Below are 18,452 nucleotides of genomic sequence, written 5' to 3' on the forward strand. Positions count from 1 at the left end.
AAAGGGACAGAGGTAGTATAAAATGAAAAGAGGCTTTTGGGTTCCTAAAATTCTCCAGGAAAGAAACAGGCTGAAGAAACTGCTCAGCTATAAAGATGGTGTACATTTTTGGGGCGCCTGGGTGGCTCAGTTGTTTAAGAGTCCGACTCTTGATTTCCCCTCAGGTCATGATCTCAGGCTCCTGGGATCGAGCCCTGCTCAGTGGGGAGTCTGCTTCTCTTCCTCTCTCTCTGCCCCTCCACCTGCTCTCTCTCTCTCAAGTAAATAAATAAATATTTTTTTAAAAAGATGGGGTACATCTTCTAGAACATGAAGGATAATTCAGAGGGAGGAAGCTAGAGTCCAGAGAATGGAATCAAGTGCCATGAAGAATCATTCCTACTCAGCTCTAATCAAGGAGCTTGGTTAATCAGTGCCTGGCTGGATTTCAGAATTGCGACAGGCTTATTACCAGATTGTCACAGACTACTGAAATGTCTCTAGTGGCTATCCTATGCTTCTCTCACCAAAGTATATTGGGTGGGGGAGCAATAGCTTTTCACTTTCGTCCACAGATCTTCAGATCAAGAACAGTATTCGGGAGACTGTAATTGGGGATCTGCACCTACCGAGCAGCACCTGAACCTGATTGGATGATGGGCAGCTGGACCTTGAACCTGGATGGATGCCATCCAGGTGAGCTGTTTGGGGGTCTTGGGAGGGGGCGAGTGCATTTGCATGTGGAATCAATATAAATAACTTCTGGCTGGAGGGCAGATTGTTAAGGTTTTAAAACATGCCCACAATTTTTTGACTTTTTTTTTCCATTGAAAGGTGGAATCTAACTCTCCTCCCTGTAAATGTCGGCTGGCCTTAGTGACTCGCTTCAGCAAAGAGAATACTAGGTCATAACAAGCAACACAGCTTCCACCCGGTTCTCTTGGTGCATGTGGTTTGGAGCCTCAAGCCACCATATAAAAAGTCCGGCTAACCTGAGCCTCATGCTTAGGAGACCTTGGAGAGAAACCACGTGAAGTTAGTGGTGCTCTGTTCTGGCTCTTTCACCTCCCAGCTGTGGCACCAGATATGTGAGTGATGAAGCTTTATTATTATTATTTTTTAAGATTTTATTTATTTGACAGAGAGAGAGAGAGCGAGAACAGGAACACAAGCAGGGGGAGTGGGAGAGGGAGAAGCAGGCTTCCTGCCGAGCAGGGAGCCCGATGTGGGACTCGATCCCAGGACCCTGGGATCATGACCTGAGCCGAAGGCAGACGCTTAACGACTGAGCCACCCAGGCGCCCAAAGTGAGTGATGAAGCTTTAAAGATGACCCCAGCTAAGCCGCCATCTGACTGCAGCCTCATGAGAAATCACAAGCCAGAACCACTCAGCCGCACTGCTCCTGAACTCCTGCCCAAAGAAACTGGTGAGAGATGATAAATGACTGTTGTTTGGAGACACTAAATTTGGGGGCGATTTGTTATCCAGCAATACGTAATTGGAACAAGGAGGGCACCAGTCACATTTCATTGTCTGTGATGGGAATCCTTGGAGTTCTTTAGCGAGGTGGTATGATAGGGGTTGTGCAGACCCAGTTGTAAGTGCTGGCCAGCATCTCCAGCCTTTGTCCAGATGACTGTGTTCTCAGTTTTTCTCTCCTCTCCCCTGGTTTTCTACTTCCATTTGACACCATGTCTTAACTTCATCTGACACTAAGCTTCAAGGCCAGTCCCTATATACCTGGTGTCCTGACTTCATTAATCTCTTCTGGGCATTCACCTGGGAGTTCCCTTAATACCACCCTGAGATCAATTCCAGCACACCTGTACCTGACAAGACAGCACGTGGAAGCCCCTTCTCATCCCATCCCAGATGCTCTCTGTATTGCGGGGAAGGTGGGAGACACACACATCCAATTTCCCCATTGCGTGCAAAGAGCTGCCTGTCTGCTCCTCAGTATGGGACCAGGCTTTCCTCTAGGCTTTCCAAATGAACCTTCCGGCCAACCCAGCCACTAGTGATAGGACCTCAGTCAGCAGTCAATGACTTCCATGCAAAGACAGCAACATTTTAGTCAAGATGCACCTGTCCTCTTGGGGTTTGTTTGCTGGCCCACAAAATGAGATGAACAAAAATAGCATGATTCTGATAATAAACTTATGAATAAATTTGAATAAATTTGGTCATGCAGTAACATGGGATGAACAGCAATGGGGATCCTTAAGTGACACTTACAGAGTACTACGTTTGGTCTGCAATCTTGGTAACAACTGAAAGCATGCAACCTCCCCTGGATGTTAATGACCAACAGCAGAAAAAAAAATGCTACTTTCTTCAGCCTACCATAAATTCTCTGATATGCTTGGCAGACAACAACAAGGCACAGAAACCGAAGGGTAATTTAGCGCCATCCCCCAGGGTGTGGCTCTCCTCTGGAGTCAGTAAGACGAGCATATCAGAACACATGTTGGAACTCTGGTATCCATATGAGGGGTACACAGATTCAGTAATGCTCCCACTACTTCACAGAATATGGGAAAGAACTGGGAATTCCATTTCTTTTTTGCTTTGTGAAGATGTAGGAAATAACTTACCGATAGGCTCCCCTCAAATTGAGTCCCTCTCAAATGATTTGCAATTTGAATAGAATCTTCAGGGGGAGAGGGTAGAGGGGAAATCTGAGACAGACGAACAGCCTGGTTAGAAGGTTATGCACCTCAGCTTCCCTCCAGGGCGGTTCACTGTCATGGCTGACCAACGGAAACCCTTGAGGAGATTTTGGAAAGTACACATGCCTAGACTGGCACCTCGGAGGTTGGGGTTCAGTAGGAATGTTTAGAAAGCTCCCTAGGGAATTTGGGCAGTCAGCCAGGTGTAGGAACCCCTGCCTCTGTGAGCTCCTGAGGACAACCGGAAATGTCCCCTCTTTGGTTTCACTTTCTCCCATAGATCCGGGCAGGGCTTTGTGTAGAGTCACACAGACTACACATGTGGTACGTTCATGTTGTTTGCAGGATTCTAAACAATTTCTTAGGAAGGTAAACTATATTCCATTCCACTCTTGTTTAATCTGTATTATCCTTTTAACTGATTTATTTAAAAAATTGTTAAATACTGGGCCTTGGTCTCTCTCATCAGTCTTGAGGATAAAGAGATTGAAAAAAGACTTGTTATTGTTATTGTTACCATTTTCAAAGTGATGTGGGGACTTGGAAGGAGGAATCGTTTTGAGGGGAGTTCTGGAATGCTTTGCAAGAGACGTTTTGAACATTAAAAGTATTAATAGGAATTTGGCTGCTAGAAAAACAGGAAAAGGCATTCTAATCCGAGGGACCAGTATCTGCAAAAGAACAGGGCCATGAGAAGGTCTGGGATATCCAGGAATCAGTGGGAAATTCAGCATGGCGCAGGTAGATGTGAGCATGGAGAGATGGGAGACGAGCTTGGAAGGAAAGGGGCCAAGAGGCAGTGGTGTGTTGGGAAACCAGCTCTTACAAAAGAAAACAGAAAGAAAAAAAAAAAGGATCTGATTTGCACATTTTGCCCATTTTTGTGGTGTACATACTCCTATCTGATTTCAAGTTATCAGTGATTTAAGAACTGACTCACAAAATTCCTACATATTTTACCTTTGGTTTTTGTGAGCTGGTACCAGCTGGTTCCAGTACCTGACTGAGAGGAGGCCAGATCCTTTAATTCTAAGAGATAGACTAAAACCATTTTTTTTTTTTTTTTTTTTTGCCCTTTTGTCACAGTGGTTCTGCCTCACATTATAGGGCCCATTTCTATGGCTTTGGAGTAGAGTGGGTCAACAGAAATGCACAAGGAATCTGAAAACCCACCGGAACTAATTCTCAGGCTCTTATCACCCAACAGCACTGCCCTTACACCCAGGCAAGAGGGGCTCCTGTTCTGGTTCCCATTTTAAAGGGTCTGGCTCTGCAGGCAGACCACTCCCACCCCCTACTCCAGAATGAGGAATTCATGGTGTCATGCTCAACAGGAGCCTACCTCCCCCACTTCTACTCCATATATTCCACATGTCTGGGACTCTGGAATTCTCTCGGTATATGGAGTCTTCCCCCTCAAGCACCTTCCCTGAGGATAGGCACCTCGTCCCCAAGGGTTGGCCAAGGAGGGGCTGTTTGCCAAGGGTACGACAGAGTATGGATGTGGGAGCAGGGGTGTTGATACCCATGTACGTGTAGCCTCTCACTCGGGATCCACACCCCTAGAACTAGGAGTGGGAAGTGAAAAGCAGCAGAGAGGGCTTGAACCGGGTGATCTACATGCTGACACGTTTTGGAGAAGAACTTCGAGAAGTTCCGCAATTCTAAGCACAACCCTGGCCTTCCAGGCTATTATGAAGACATATTTGTCCAGGTAAGAGAACAGAATATATTTGACATTTTGTTAGTTGGATTTGTATTTTTAAATATTTAGATATAAGCTATGTGGGCCTCCATTTAGACTCTACCCTGGGCCCAGCAAATGTCAGGGGTGCTCCTTGCCTCCCCCATTACCAGGGTTGTATTCTAAGCCAAGGTAAGCAAGCTACAGACCCCGGGCAAATTCTTGCCCACTGTATGTTTTTATATAGGCTGTGAGCGAAAAATGGGTTTTCCATTTACAAATAGTGTTTAAAAAAATCAAAAGAAAAATATTTCACGATATGTGGAAATTATATGCAATTCAAACTACAGTGCCCATGGATTGTGTGACTGGCACACAGCCAAACCCAAACCCATTCATGTGTGTATTGGGCACGGCTGCTTTCATGCCACGACAGCAGAGTAAGGAGTTGTGACAGAGGCTGTCTGGCCTGGGAAGCTGAACATACCTACTCCCTGGCTCTTACAGAAAAAGTTCGCCTACCCTACCCCTAGAGCAACAGCCAGGAGGAAGGGAAGATTCTAGCAGTTCTCGTGTAGGTCTGCTCAACAGAGTCACCTGGTGAGCTCCCCAAACAGACCAATGCCAGGGCCCCACTCTGAATATTTTAGGATGAATTGGTCTGGGTTTGGGGTGTTTTGAAGATGTCCCCATGAGTCTAAGGAGAGCCAGGGCCGTGAACCACTGGGCTAAGCGAACGTAACGTGAGGATCGGAATCCCCAAATGTAAGGCAGAATCAGGTTACGGGACCTGTGCCTACTTTCCCCAAGGATCTGAGTGGATTACAGCCTTTCTCTGAGGACACAAGGTCCCCAGTTACCTGATTTGGCTGAAGGAGGAGCGAGGAAAAGGGATCATTGTTTCCCACCGTGGTATGATGTCTAAAGCCAAGTTTCATTTCTACTTCTTGAAATCCTTGAACTGCTGGTTCAAACACGTGTCCCTGGGCGAGCCCAGCATTGTGTGCATCTGTCAGGCAGGCCCGCCGTGGACTACGGTTCCACATACCTTCGCCGGGACCCCTGCTGGGTCACTTCTCAGGATCCACTCCAGTGAGCCACCCTTACCCCATCTTTGCAGCGTGCCCTCCATAATTATTGGTGGTCTCACAGGGAAGGACAAAAAAGACAACTCTATCAGAATCCCATTCTCCCCCAGCATAGCCAGCACCATGGCAGAGGCTGGCTGTGGGGCTGCAAGGCTGCTCCGAGCTATTATTGTGCCTGGCTCCCGCTCAGCAGGACTCAACGCAGACAATATAGTACACGGAGAGCATGGGGGATGAACAGTAAATACGAGGCCTTGGATTTTTTTTTAATCTTGTCAGTTTTCCCCTGATTTGTGTCCTTGATCCTAGCCCCCTCTGCCGTATAAGCTTCTCAGAGCTAATGCCCATAACGCCACCACCCACTGGTAGCAGCAGGCTGCTGGGCCACTGTGGGGTCCTCATTGCGGGGACTGACAATGCCCGCCATTATGCAGCGACCGGACGTGTTAACCCAGTGGCACAGGGTTGCTCCAACACCTTCCCCTCTGCTTTCTCTCCACTCTGGGGGCCAACGGCAACTCTGCGAGTGCCGCCCGCCCGACTCTAACCGCTCGTCTCAGCCAGCGCCCGGCACATCCTCCAACCCGGCCGAGCTGCAACAGCTCTGCGGAAAAAGCAGCGGACGCTGGGCAATTACGGAGCCCACAGGGGACTGTCATCTCGACGGCCACATTTAAAACGTTCAAGATGTTCCTCAAAGCTAATTCTTTGGCGTCTTGTAGAGGCCAGCCCTCTTCCTCCTTCTGTCTTTTATCAGGAGCTCAGAGGATTAAACGGCGCAGGGAGGCTCCAGCGCGGGAGCGCGAGTGATCTCGACGTGCGCATGCGCGCCGCGGGAGCGCGAGTGATCTCGACGTGCGCACGCGCGCCGCGTGGCCGGTGGAAGCAGGACAGTGGCCACGCCCCGAAACTACTCCCGGAAAGCGATTACTCTTTCGGCGCTTCTCTAACTCCACGCGGTCTCCGGGGTGATTTCTGGCTCCCGTCGAACTGAGAAAGTTGCCTCGTGTCTCACTGTCTCTGCCTTGGCTACCACGAAGTCCGCCTTTACAGTCTCCTGTCTCCGAAGCCACTGGTGGCGGCAGGGCCATGCAAAGCGCACGTGTCCTTGGCACAGATGACGGGCTGCTGTGGGGGGAACAGCAGGGCCAGGCGGGGAGCAGAAGCCGCGAGGCTCGCCCGAGCTGTTGTGGAACGGGATATGCGTTGGCTGAGAACACGGACATTTGGTTTTGTGAGAAGGTTAAGCTTGAGAAAGGCTTAGAAACTCTGAAATCTGTGACAATGTTAAGCTTGGGAAGGGCTCACCAACTCAGTTGTGGGAGAGGAGCAAGGGAAGGATAACCTGAGGTACCGCGGCTGGTGAGTGAGGGTCTTCCCAGGGGAAAGCCAGGCGTCCTGAGTCATCCGAACGCGTTTTTGCCTTCAAGGGTAAGCGTTTTTAAAAAAAGATTTGTTTCTCTATTTGAGAGAGAGTGTGAGACAGCGCATGAGTGGGAGGAGCAGAGCGAGAGCAGAGGGAGAAAGAATTTCAAGCAGACTCCCCGCTGAGCACAGAGCCTGACACGGGGCTCGAGCTCACGACCCTGAGATCATGACCTGAGCTGAAATCAAGAGTCAGACACTCAACTGACTGAGCCACCCAGGTGCCCCTTCAAGGGCAAGCATTTTAAAATCACCAAATAGCATTATCTATAAATTGATAACTGTACCCGGCACGAACACTATTAGCAATTTATGAAATCATGGGGGAGAGGGGATGGGCGTTGTTTGCAGTTGTGAAGCTGACAGGTCCGACCAGGAGGAGGAGGTGATGACAGAAATGTGACTGGCTTTCCGAGGTGGCCCTGTCAATCCAAGTGCAGGCGCCCACTAGGTGGTGTTCGGGGAAGTACGCTCAGCTCAGGGCAGGATGCTTCTGGCAGAATGTGGGCATGCTGAGCTGAAGCTTTGATTTGTATTGAGGGGAGGGTAACCTACTCACCTCATCTTAGAATATGTACAAGATAATTAAGAAAGAGACAATAAAAGATAAGTAGGATTGTCATTAAACAAACCCAGATCGGTTCAGATGCATGCAACGTGTGGTGGATGTCATTAAGGAGCTGGTGGAATTGTGAACAATTCCAAGAAAACACAGACTTGTTCTATGTAGCCTCTACCCCTTTACCCAAATCTGACAAAGCATATCAAAAAAGGGAGGGCTTGGGGCGCCTGGCTGGCTCAGTGGGTACAGCATGCAACTCATGGTCTCAGGGATGTAGGTTCCAGCCCCACGTTGGATGTAGAGATTACTTAAAAAAATAAAAGCTTTTAAAAAAAGTGTGTGAGGGGAGGTTTTAACAGACTCCTGGAACATTCCAGCTAACTCATTCCTTCCCACATCCAAGGGCCTTACCTGTTTGCTTTATTTCACTCCAAAAATGACTGTGCCTAAGAGTTTTTAAGACACTCTCTGGTGTTACTGGGCACCAAGAAGATGTACCAAGAAAATGTACAGAGATTCTGCTATACTTTATTCCATATCATGTTACAAGAAAACAACAGTGACAGCTGACAAACCATTACATCTTTCATAATACAGACAAATTACACTTGGTAACAAATATGCAACATGTATTATTCCATTCTCCTTACTATGTTTCATTTTGGAGTATAATAGTTTTCTGAATGATGCTAACACATTTCTTAGGTACCGACCCTCTGCTAGAAAGTACACATCTTAGTGTATCATACAAAAAAAAAAAAAAAGATAAAAAAAAATCCACTCCCAACTAGAGAATGTAGATTTTGTATGTGCCTCTAAAATATGCTGCTGTAGGAAGGGGAATGAAAATAGGAGATTGCTTATTTTACTTGAGACCTTTTTGTTATTGTTGTTTTTGGTATATGAGAAAATTGCAAGGCAGTAACATACGTGGTTTCCTCTGCCTACAAGCCAGTAAGAGAGATAGAAGTTATGTGCAATTATGCAGCATATTCCTATGTATAGGGGGGCAGGGAAAAATCTACCCCAGTATGTACAGCCTAAACATCCTCTTATGTAACAAAGATTACAAAACCAGTAAGTACTATTCACAGATGAGTATTTTATATAGACACATAACCTAGGGTATTAATTACACTGGCTTTCATGTACACACTGAGGGAAAGATACCAAGAGGTCTTGCTTTCTCTGCAAACCTGGAGGCTCCCCTGGAAACTTCTCTTACCACTCTTGGGAGGTAGAAATAGCTTCTCACCCTTTTTTCAGTGGATGGACAGCCACCCCTGCCTTATGTCCCCTGTTTTGTTTTTGTTTTTCCTTTGAGCACTGCAAAGACATTTTTTCACGTCTTATGTATCCTGCATCTTTAAGTCAACCAAACTGTTCCTTTAAGAAAATGGCAACGTCCCAAAGTTTCTTTCAGAATCCTGTGCGGGCACTGACGTTCCACTGATACCATCACCACGCTAATGAGTTCCTAATATTCCAGCTGTATGAATTCAGGCTAGTCCTTCATATAAAAATAATCTCACAAAACATTCCAGTGCCTTCTCAATAGAATAATAAATCTGCTAATGAACACATTCTGTAATGATTTTCATGGCTGCCCTCCGTGGGAGGGGGTGGGGGGAGAGGAGGTGGGAAGACGGATTACTAATAGGAGAGGAGAGGGGAGAGAGACAAACCCAACTTTGGATTTCCTGTACTGAGGACAAGACTGGGGAGCTACAAACCTCCTAAATGAGACCTTCTGAGACACATGTCTGTGTAAAAACCAGATTTCCCTCCACACTGAGTAGCATTATGTTTCTTCTCCTGAGAGAAGCTGCCTATGACAGGGGCAGATATCTCTGAATGACACTAACATTCCTAATCGAAGTCTCTTAATATTAAATATTTTCATATGTTCAACTTAGAAAGCTTATTAAATAGCAAGATTTAATCATCAGCTGCTCTTGGTTTAAAGTTAGTAAAATACAAAAGTTATGCCTCTCCCCCAAAGAAATAATTCAAAACCAATCACAGGCAAGGCTGTTCTTGATTGTATGTAAAATTTTCTCTCCCTATTTATGTTAAGGAATCCTAATTTAAGCACACATTAAAATACCACTAAAGACTTCCAGTGGGTTGGAATGTCCAGAGAAGAATGGGAAAGACTTCTAGGTAGCAAACAGTAAACACTCTAGCCTTGGGTAACTTTTGCTCTCTTTAAAATCAATTAGTGAGTAATTCTTTGCTTTGCACCTAGAAGCGTTCAATGAATGCTACTTCTGAATAGGATGGATTGTGACCTTGACATATTTATTCATGCCCCACTCCAGGGAAGGTGCCCTTTTAATGCTTAGAAGTTCTGGGTCCAATTTCCTAGGAATACTGGCTTTGACCAGAAAGAAGCTTTTCCCTCATGGGACTTTCAGAGAATGCCTTTGCCAACTGGCTCATAATTCCTAGTCTTGATCCTAAAAAGTGCGATGCATTTCAAGTTCTCAATCTCCTTCTTTCTGACCAACAGGAAAATGTAAAACAACGTACATGAAAAGTATTTCCACCGGAACTGGTGTTCTGAGGGGCTAGGTTTCATGCTTTAGATGAAGTTCCATAACTGCCCCATTGGCCTCAGTATTATTTGGGGTTGTGCAGCGAGGCCGACCCCACTGGGAGAAGGCCTGCATCAGGCAGCTCGCCCTCCCCATCAAAGCACAGCGCGTGCCCAGTCCACTTTTCCCTCCTTGTCACATAAGCGCCTTCATCCTCTGAGGCCCCTCATCTTCTTAATAAGGGAAGCTGGGCCTTTCTTTTTCCCTTGCCATCTTGAAAGCAAGACTCCTGCATTATTTCTACAACCTGCGTTCAAACAGTTTTTCCAGGAGACTGGTTAAAGTTAAGGTCCCCAATGATGTCTTCCAATCAGCTTGGAATGTTTTAAAATTTATAATGTAAAGGTGCTTTGGTGTAAATGAGCAAATTTTTAACTCTGGATAACTCTGTAATTTGCTTTTTAAAATGGTAACTAGACAAGATGGCTTTTGGGGCTCATCCAGCAGATACAATTCTTTTGCACCCAAGTTGTAAGCATTCTGTTCCTCATTCTTTTCTCCTCCACTTAGAAAATGCTCCTGAAGCATAACAGAGTGGATGGAAAATACAAGATGTTGACAAGACCCAGAAAACATGTAAAAAGTCACCTCAATTTCCAGAGGTTGAAAAGTAAGCAATTTATCCCTGTCTTTGTTCTTAATGCTTGAGATTTGTTTCTTTACTTCCAACCTGCTTGCAAAACAGTCATGCTATGTGGCTTGAAAATGCTAAGCAGATTCCAATATCCTATGTACATGTGCAGTTATTTCCAAGAAAAAAGCCACATTTGCAGATGTCCTCAAAAGGTAAGCGACAAGTGGGGCCCCACAGCTAGGGACCAAGTTGTCAAGTCAGCCTGAGAACAGGGGTTTACTTTAGCTAAAAATTTCCTTCCTGGGGGTTGCAAAATGCACACTGCTCTTAAAGAAAACACACATTGTTTTATGCCACTATGTGGCTTTCAAGTACAGACATTACTGAAGAAGTGTGAACACCAAATGTGTTGTCTTAATGTATTTAAGACATGGCTGGTGAAAGCATAAAAACCTTTACAGAGACGCTGCACTGCAGAGGGAAATCAAACAAAATCAAACACAAAAGACTGAAAAGAATACATGCCATGTATCAGTAAGCAAAGCTTAATCTTCACATAGTTCTTGGAAATCACAAGGTATCCAAATGCGTGCAAGGTTTTAAATAAATTGCAGAGAAAACAGGGTCTTGCCAGCTTCAATTTTCTTGTGAGTGAAATCCACCACAGGGAGGGGAAGGAAACTGAGCCGTCATTCCCTTCGTATTATTGGCCACTTCATTAATGGTTTTTTTTCTTCCCAGAATGATGACAACTTAATCCTGGAAGGAGGAAAAGAGAAAATTGCTATATGTAAAAAAAAAAAAAAACAAAAAGAAAAACAAAAACACCAAAAAAAACCAAAACCAAACAACTTACATCATTCATTTTTTTTCTAAATTACACGAGACATCAAAATTGGTCAGGCCAAAAGTAAGTCTATCCATTTTCTCGGCAGCCACCTCGAGCGCACTTATGGGAGGCAGAGGGGTCTCCTTCACCAAAACAGTTCTCGTACCATGATAAGCAAATGTTCTGACTCCATTTTCTCCCCTTAAAATAATTTAACTCCATGAATTTAAATGATCTAACCTCTTCTTGGATTATTTAGAGGAAAAGAAAGTCAGCAAATTTCCTTCCCCGAATCATTAGTAGGAATAACTGGTCTTAATTAAGTGCCTGTAGCATCATACAGACCATTAAAAGGACATATCCTCGTGTTCATTTTTATGGGCATGAAATAGAAAAAGGGATCACATACATGCTTTATAAAAAGCCCGGCTGTATATAATTCCTTGGTTGCCTATTATCAGACCTAGTTTCAGCAGAGTGAAAATTGGCCAGCATGACCTGAATTGCCAGCCTCGTGTCCTGCATACAGCTGTGCATTTCCAATTTAACCAGTGCCTGCTTAAACTTGGTAACTACTTCCCTGTGAGCGGGTCAAGGGGAAAGAAGGAATGTTCTCTCGCTTCCTCTCCACATTTCTGTTTGGTCCTTAAGCATTTTCATTGAGTCCTTAGGATGGGAAAGTAATGTCTTGCCAGGAAGGCTGAAAAGAAACACTCCCAGGATCAAGTCACACAGCCCAGAGGCTCCAGGCCCAGAACGAACTCCTCATTTCCATTTAAAGCTCAAGGTCACTGAGGCCTGCTTAGGCCTGTTTGTTCCCGTCTACACTGCTACACTGTCATCTTCCCAAGCAGGGAAGGAAACTTGACCTTTTGTTGAGACACAGCTGTCCCACTGCTGGTCACGCAGGCTCTCGTGCCAAGATCTTTACTACTACCTTGACCAAGAAAGCAAAAAGTTCCAGCTTACTGTTAAGAACAGCATCCTCCCTTCTCTCGACTCATTTCCTCTGCTTAATAGGATGATTTTTTGGAAGGTTAACCTTCCATCCTTTCTTTTTCACTGAGGTGAAATTCACAGAACCTAAAATTAACCATTGCAAGGCATATAATTTAGTGGCATTTAGGATCTTCACAATGTTATCCAAACATCCCCTCTGTCTAGTTCCAGAACATTTTTGCTACCCCCAAAGGAGATCCTATACCCTTGAAGCAGTCACTCCCATTCTCCTCTTGCTGCAGGTCCCTGGCATCCACCAATCTGCTGTCTGTCTCTATGTATTTACCTATTCTGGATATTTCATACGAACAGAATCATACAATATGTGACCTGTTGTGTCTGGCTTCTTTCACTTAGCGTAACGTTCATCCATGTTGTAGCATGTATCAGAACTTCATCCCTTGTTATGGCCAATGGATGTACCACGTTTTGTTTATCCATTCATGAGTTGATGTATATCTGGATTGTTTTCACCTTTTTGCTATTATGAATAGTGCTGCTATGAACATTCATGTGCAAGTATTTAAATACCTGTTTTCCAATTCTTTTGGGTAAATACCGAGGAGTGGAATTGCTGGGCCATATGGCAATTTTATGTTTAACTTTTGGAGAACTGGCAAACTATTTTCCACAGTGGCTGCCCCATTTTATATTACCACCAGCGATACACAAAGGTTCCAATTTCTCCACAACACCCTTGCCAATATTTGTTATTTTCTGGTTTTGTTTTGGATTACAGACATCCTAGTGGGGTGAACTGGTATCTCATTGTGGTTTTGATTTGCATTTACCTAATGATTAGTCAGGCTGAGCACCTTTTCATGTGCTTGTTGGCCATCTGTATATCTTCTTTGGAGAAATATGTATTCCAAGTCCTTTGCCTGCTTTTAAATGGGGTTGTTGGTCTTTTTGTTGTTGAGTTGTAGGACTTTTTATATATTTTGGATATCAATCCCTTGATCTGAAAATATTTACTCCCATTTTGTGGACTGTCTCTTCACTCTGTTGATAATGTTCTTTGATGCACATTTTAATTAGGATAAAGTCCAATTTATCCATTTTTTTTTCTTTTGTTGCTTATGGTTTTGGTGTCATATCTAAAAATCCATTGTCAAACTTAAGGTTATGAAGATTTACATTTTCTTCTAAGAGTTTTATAGTTTTAATTCTTACATTTAGATCTTCAATCCATTTTGAGTTAATTTTTGTATGTGGTATGAGATAGAGGTAACATTCCATTCTTAAGAGTTCTCTGTCCTCAGTGACTAAGACAAAAAGCCCTTACCTTAAGTTTCTGGGAGAGGCTGGGGGTGGAGGGAGAAGCCTCGGTGGAAGCTCTTTGTTATCACTAAGTCCAAACTCCTCAGATATTATCTCAAATACTTGCTGCTTGTGGCGCACTTGGCCAGCCCTCACCCCTGCCAGGCTGCCCAGATCTCTTCTTAAACAAGTGACCACCCTAGCAAAAATAACTAAAGGAGACCAACTGCCTTAGCCCCCATTCTCCCAGGGAAATGAAGTAAATCCATCTTGTGCTCTACCTGTGGCTCCCATGTAATCATGCATTCTGGCTTCTGCACTGACATCTTTCCTGAGGCCCATGACATCAAAGACAGAGAGCACTTGTCCCTGCAACATTTCAAACACTACTGTCCACATGCATCTTCAGCTAGTCCCCAAGCCTGCTACCAAACCTGACATTTTTATTAAGCAGATGAAAAAATGCTCTTTCTCTTCCATGTTGCTTAAACAGAGACTGAAGCTCTTCCAGGAAGCCTGCCCACCCACCCTGGACAAATGGAAGAGCTGTGGGTTTGCCCTGATATATGCTTACCTAGGCATGAGTTCCTACCGCCACACAGAAATGACATATAGTTGACCCTTGAACAATGCAGGGATTGGGGCACTGGCCTCTTGCACAGTTGAAAATCTGCATAGAACTTTTGACTCCCAAAAACTTGACTACTAATGGCCTACCGTTGACTGGAAGATTTACTGGTAACACGAACAGCTGGTTAACATATATTTTATATATGTATCATGTACTGTATTCCTACAATACAGTCAGCTAGAACAAAGAAAACATTATTAAGAAAATCATAAGGGAAAATACATTTATAGTACTGTTCTTTATTTATCAAAAAACTCAGCATGTAAGTATAGACTTGGGTCATTGGAACCCGTGTTGTTCAAGGGCCGACTGCAGTCATGACCTGGCTCTCCTCCATTCTACCACTTTTTTTTTTCTTTAATTTTTTTTTTTTTTAAGATTTTATTTATTTGCGAGAGAGAGAATGAGAGACAGAGAGCATGAGAGGGAGGAGGGTCAGAGGGAGAAGCAGACTCCCCGCTGAGCAGGGAGCCCGATGCGAGACTCGATCCCAGGACTCTGGGATCATGACCTGAGCCGAAGGCAGTTGCTTAACCAACTGAGCCACCCAGGCGCCCTCCATTCTACCACTTTAATCCACAGAACACAGACCTGCCCAGGCTGACCTCCTGAACGAGTGACTTCAAATGTCCCTCCTGTGTGGGGACATTTCCTGTGAGGGAGCAAGTAAGGAGGCAGGTGGCATCATTATGTTCTTGATTAAACCTGGTTTTGTTGACTGTTGTGTCCCTAGAGCATAGCCAAGCCCCTGCTCAGATACTCAGGAAACCCCTGCTGAATGAATAGAAAGGAAGAAGGAGGAATCTGAACATTTGGGAGTGGAGTATGTTTTTAGAAGTAGGGTTCCCTCATGGCACATTGACAGAGGGCAAGTGCCATGCCTGTGCTCTTGCTGAAAGACCACCGTGCTGGGGGCAGAGCCGGCCATCCACATACACACCACGAGCCAAGAAAGGTGGGTAGAATTAACACCTTCCTGTGCGCCAAGCTTTTTTTTTTTTTTTTTTAACCTCATGACATTCTATTTGAATGATGTGATTTTCAGGGTATCTGATTTGACATAATAATAAACGATGTTGTCACCATAATCTGTGGCATGTCACTATCCTGTTGGGTTGATTTAAACTTTTTTTTTTTTAGCCATTGATGGTGTTTGTCTTTGCCTTCTTTAAGTGTAATCTCTAGAAGAATAGTATGTACCTAACCGAAGGCATAAGCAGGAATTGGATAATAAAGCATAATGCATAATAATAGTAATTGGATAATAAACGGTGAACACGGTGATTATGGATAAGTCCTTTACTTAGGTTTGGGCTCAGACATTTAATGGAAGGAGCCAGGAATAAAAAAGAAGGGAGGTGCCAATGAGAGGTAGCCTCTTTCCCATCTATATGAGATGACTCTATAGCCCAAATTGTGCCAGGTACTCTGCCTAACACTGTTCATCAGCAGCACGGGATGCCCCTTCCCCCTCCTTGGGCAGCCTCAGCATTAGTTTCAATTTTCAAGGACTACATGTAAGGTAGGTCAGTTTACTGCTAGAAAAATTCCTTAAGATCTAAATGTAATCATACGTTTGATGTGTGGGGAGGTGGGTAGAAGGAGGGAGGGGATACAACATTCCCAGGGAAGCAAAATATAATAGCAATGTATGTCCTTCCCTTACATTTAATTGATTATTAAAATAGACCACATATACAATACAAATGAACAGTGAATATGACCATAAGCTCAACTAAGTATGCATCAACTCATAGGTACATATATCATCAGATTAACGGATGCCATTTTTATCTTGCTTTCTGCTCTTACAATGTTCTTTCCCTAGAAACGAATGTTTTAAAGAAATTGGATTTTATTGATAAAATCCTTATTCAGAAATATCTACATAGAGCTTCTCAGCTATAAATATTAATTAATTGGATCGCTGGTACCCATAATGCAACTTTGTTCTGACCCATGTGCCCTCTGAACTAGATATTTTTTGGATTCAATTTTCTTAAAACCAACTGTCAGCATCACGTGATGGAGGAGATGAAAAATGAAAATGAGCAGTCCCGCTGTGCAGGTGGGTGACCTGTGGGAGAGAGTCTGCCTGGTAGGATTTTTACACCAACCATCAGACACAGACCAATTGATTAGATCATCTCATACCCGCCACCAACTAGGCTCAAGAGACTAATTAGAGAGAGTACTGCCTGCGCAGGCACCCCATTGACACCTAATTTGCTCAGCCAAAGCCTTTGGGGAAAATGTATTATCTCTGCAGCTGCACTTCATGCATTTCTGATTTGAGGCATAAGCAAGGAGTGCTTCATCACTCTTTTGAGCAAACTGAATGTAGAAGCCCTTAAGTGCTAAATGCAAGCAAACAGACCCAAATTAAAAACGGACCTGGCTCTTTCTAATTCCCTCTGTGCTCCCCATTAAATCTCTGTGTGTACATACACACCCCCCCCCACACACACACGTGCAGTTTACACGCTGGCGGGACCATGCCGCTGAGGACCCCAGCTCAGGGTGCTGCCAATGCGATCAGATGGCCTTTCTTTCACTAGCCTATTTACCCACTCTAAGGTTTTGTGCTTGTTTTATTTTTTTATTTTATTTTTTCCCCCTGCTGCATTGCCCCTCTGCGAAGTATCTTTTTTTCTTTTCCCCCTACAGGAAGACTCTGGCCCATTTTCTTCCCCTCTAAGCCTCACTGGAAAGAAGTGATTATTTTGGTTCCAAATTAAAACAACTGTAGGTTTTCCTTTCATCGCCTAAATTGTGAACAGGATATTCACCAGGATGTATGTGAGGCTATAGGGTAATCCGCTCATTTCTGTTTGAGAGACTCTTTGTTAAGATGCCTCATAGAGAAGGAAGAATTATTAAAATTTGACAGAGAGAAAGCTGCCTCACAATAGCAAAGACAGTATAGAATTATAAAATCTTGAAGTTATCTTTGAGAAAAACAACAGATAGCATTTGACCAAGTTCAGTTTTTATCTGTTTCTTATCTAAAATAAAACCAATTCCAATCTTCTTTTCAAATGCAGAATCCAAACCACTGGTAAATAAGGAGTCATTTCAAGATAGATATGCAATTAATGACATGCTTTAAAAAAAGGGAATAAAAATTAAACATTCAGTCAGTATGGAAAAATTAGGTTATCTTTATGCCAAATCTAGTGGCCGTGAGGAATGAATTTCTGTCATGCTGGAATCGAAGTCAAAAACAAAACAGGCCTGCAAAGGCGGTGTTGTAGAGTGGACTTACTGATTTTATGCTTCTAGTCACACGTCAGATGAATTATTTTACCCACATGTTCTGGTAAATTACAATTCTGCTTTGTAATTTTCACATTTATCTTATTCTTAAGAATTCAGTGAAGATCTTTTTGGATCATTTTAGCTGTCTACTTTTAAACCAGCATTCAAAATTAGCCTAAATTGGCAAAGTCAAAGGATTCCAGTGGCCATCAGAGTGAATAGCTTTCTGAAGGTATATAGAAGTGGCTTGAGGAGAGATGTTTGAGAACAGTTAGAAAATCAGGGCCTTAACTAACACATATAACTGTCTACAGAATTTATTCTGATATTGTGGAAAACAAAGCCCAGAATTCTTCCCCTCCCCAAGCACCATATTAATAAGATTTCACATGGAAAATATCCAGGAAAAAAACCCCCAAACTACTAGGCTGTGCCACTTTGAGTTTGATATTGCTTAAAATACTAAGAAAAACAACGAACTTAATCTTTAGTACTTAATGCATCTTTAAGGAGTGTTCACTACTTACAGAAAATTAACTCCAGAAATAAGGTTGCTAAATCCTAAAGCAACTGAGCAAGTACAGATCTCTCAGAAGTAAAAATATGTATAAATACAAGTACATACATATATGGTGCATATACTCATTTGTACATGAAGAACACATATACTCAAATTTTATACTGTAGATTTTATATAAATATCAGACTCAAAATGATAAGTTTTAATCTTTATACTGATTCAAAAAATCTGGGGACAGCTTAATTTCTTCATTTTTTTTAAAGTGAGTTATGTTATGATTTGGCTAGAAATACAGGTTTTCTTTTAGAACATCTGAAATCAGTGTTTTCTAGTTACTTTGACGTTGTATTGAAGCTTCTTGAAGGAAGTAGAAAA

The 18,452-nt window shown here is 43.5% G+C and overlaps 1 protein-coding gene across 4 annotated transcripts in view; it reads right to left on the reverse strand.

Annotated features, from left to right (window-relative positions):
• Positions 1–7,917: 7,917 nt before the first annotated feature.
• CDK14 (cyclin dependent kinase 14) overlaps positions 7,918–18,452 on the reverse strand; it is a 550,615-nt gene continuing 540,080 nt past the window's right edge. For all 4 annotated transcript variants that reach the window (XM_054505309.2, XM_054505308.2, XM_064575299.1 and 1 more), the window contains one exon: positions 7,918–11,339. In XM_054505309.2, the coding sequence (XP_054361284.1) occupies positions 11,299–11,339 (41 nt within the window). In that variant the 3' untranslated portion in view covers positions 7,918–11,298. The remainder of the gene's footprint in view (positions 11,340–18,452) is intronic.

The sequence above is a fragment of the Mirounga angustirostris genome, unplaced genomic scaffold, assembly GCF_029215605.1.
Source record: "Mirounga angustirostris isolate CCGP_5_RB_7025 unplaced genomic scaffold, mMirAng1.0.hap1 SCAF_12, whole genome shotgun sequence".
NCBI classification, from domain to species: domain Eukaryota; kingdom Metazoa; phylum Chordata; class Mammalia; order Carnivora; family Phocidae; genus Mirounga; species Mirounga angustirostris.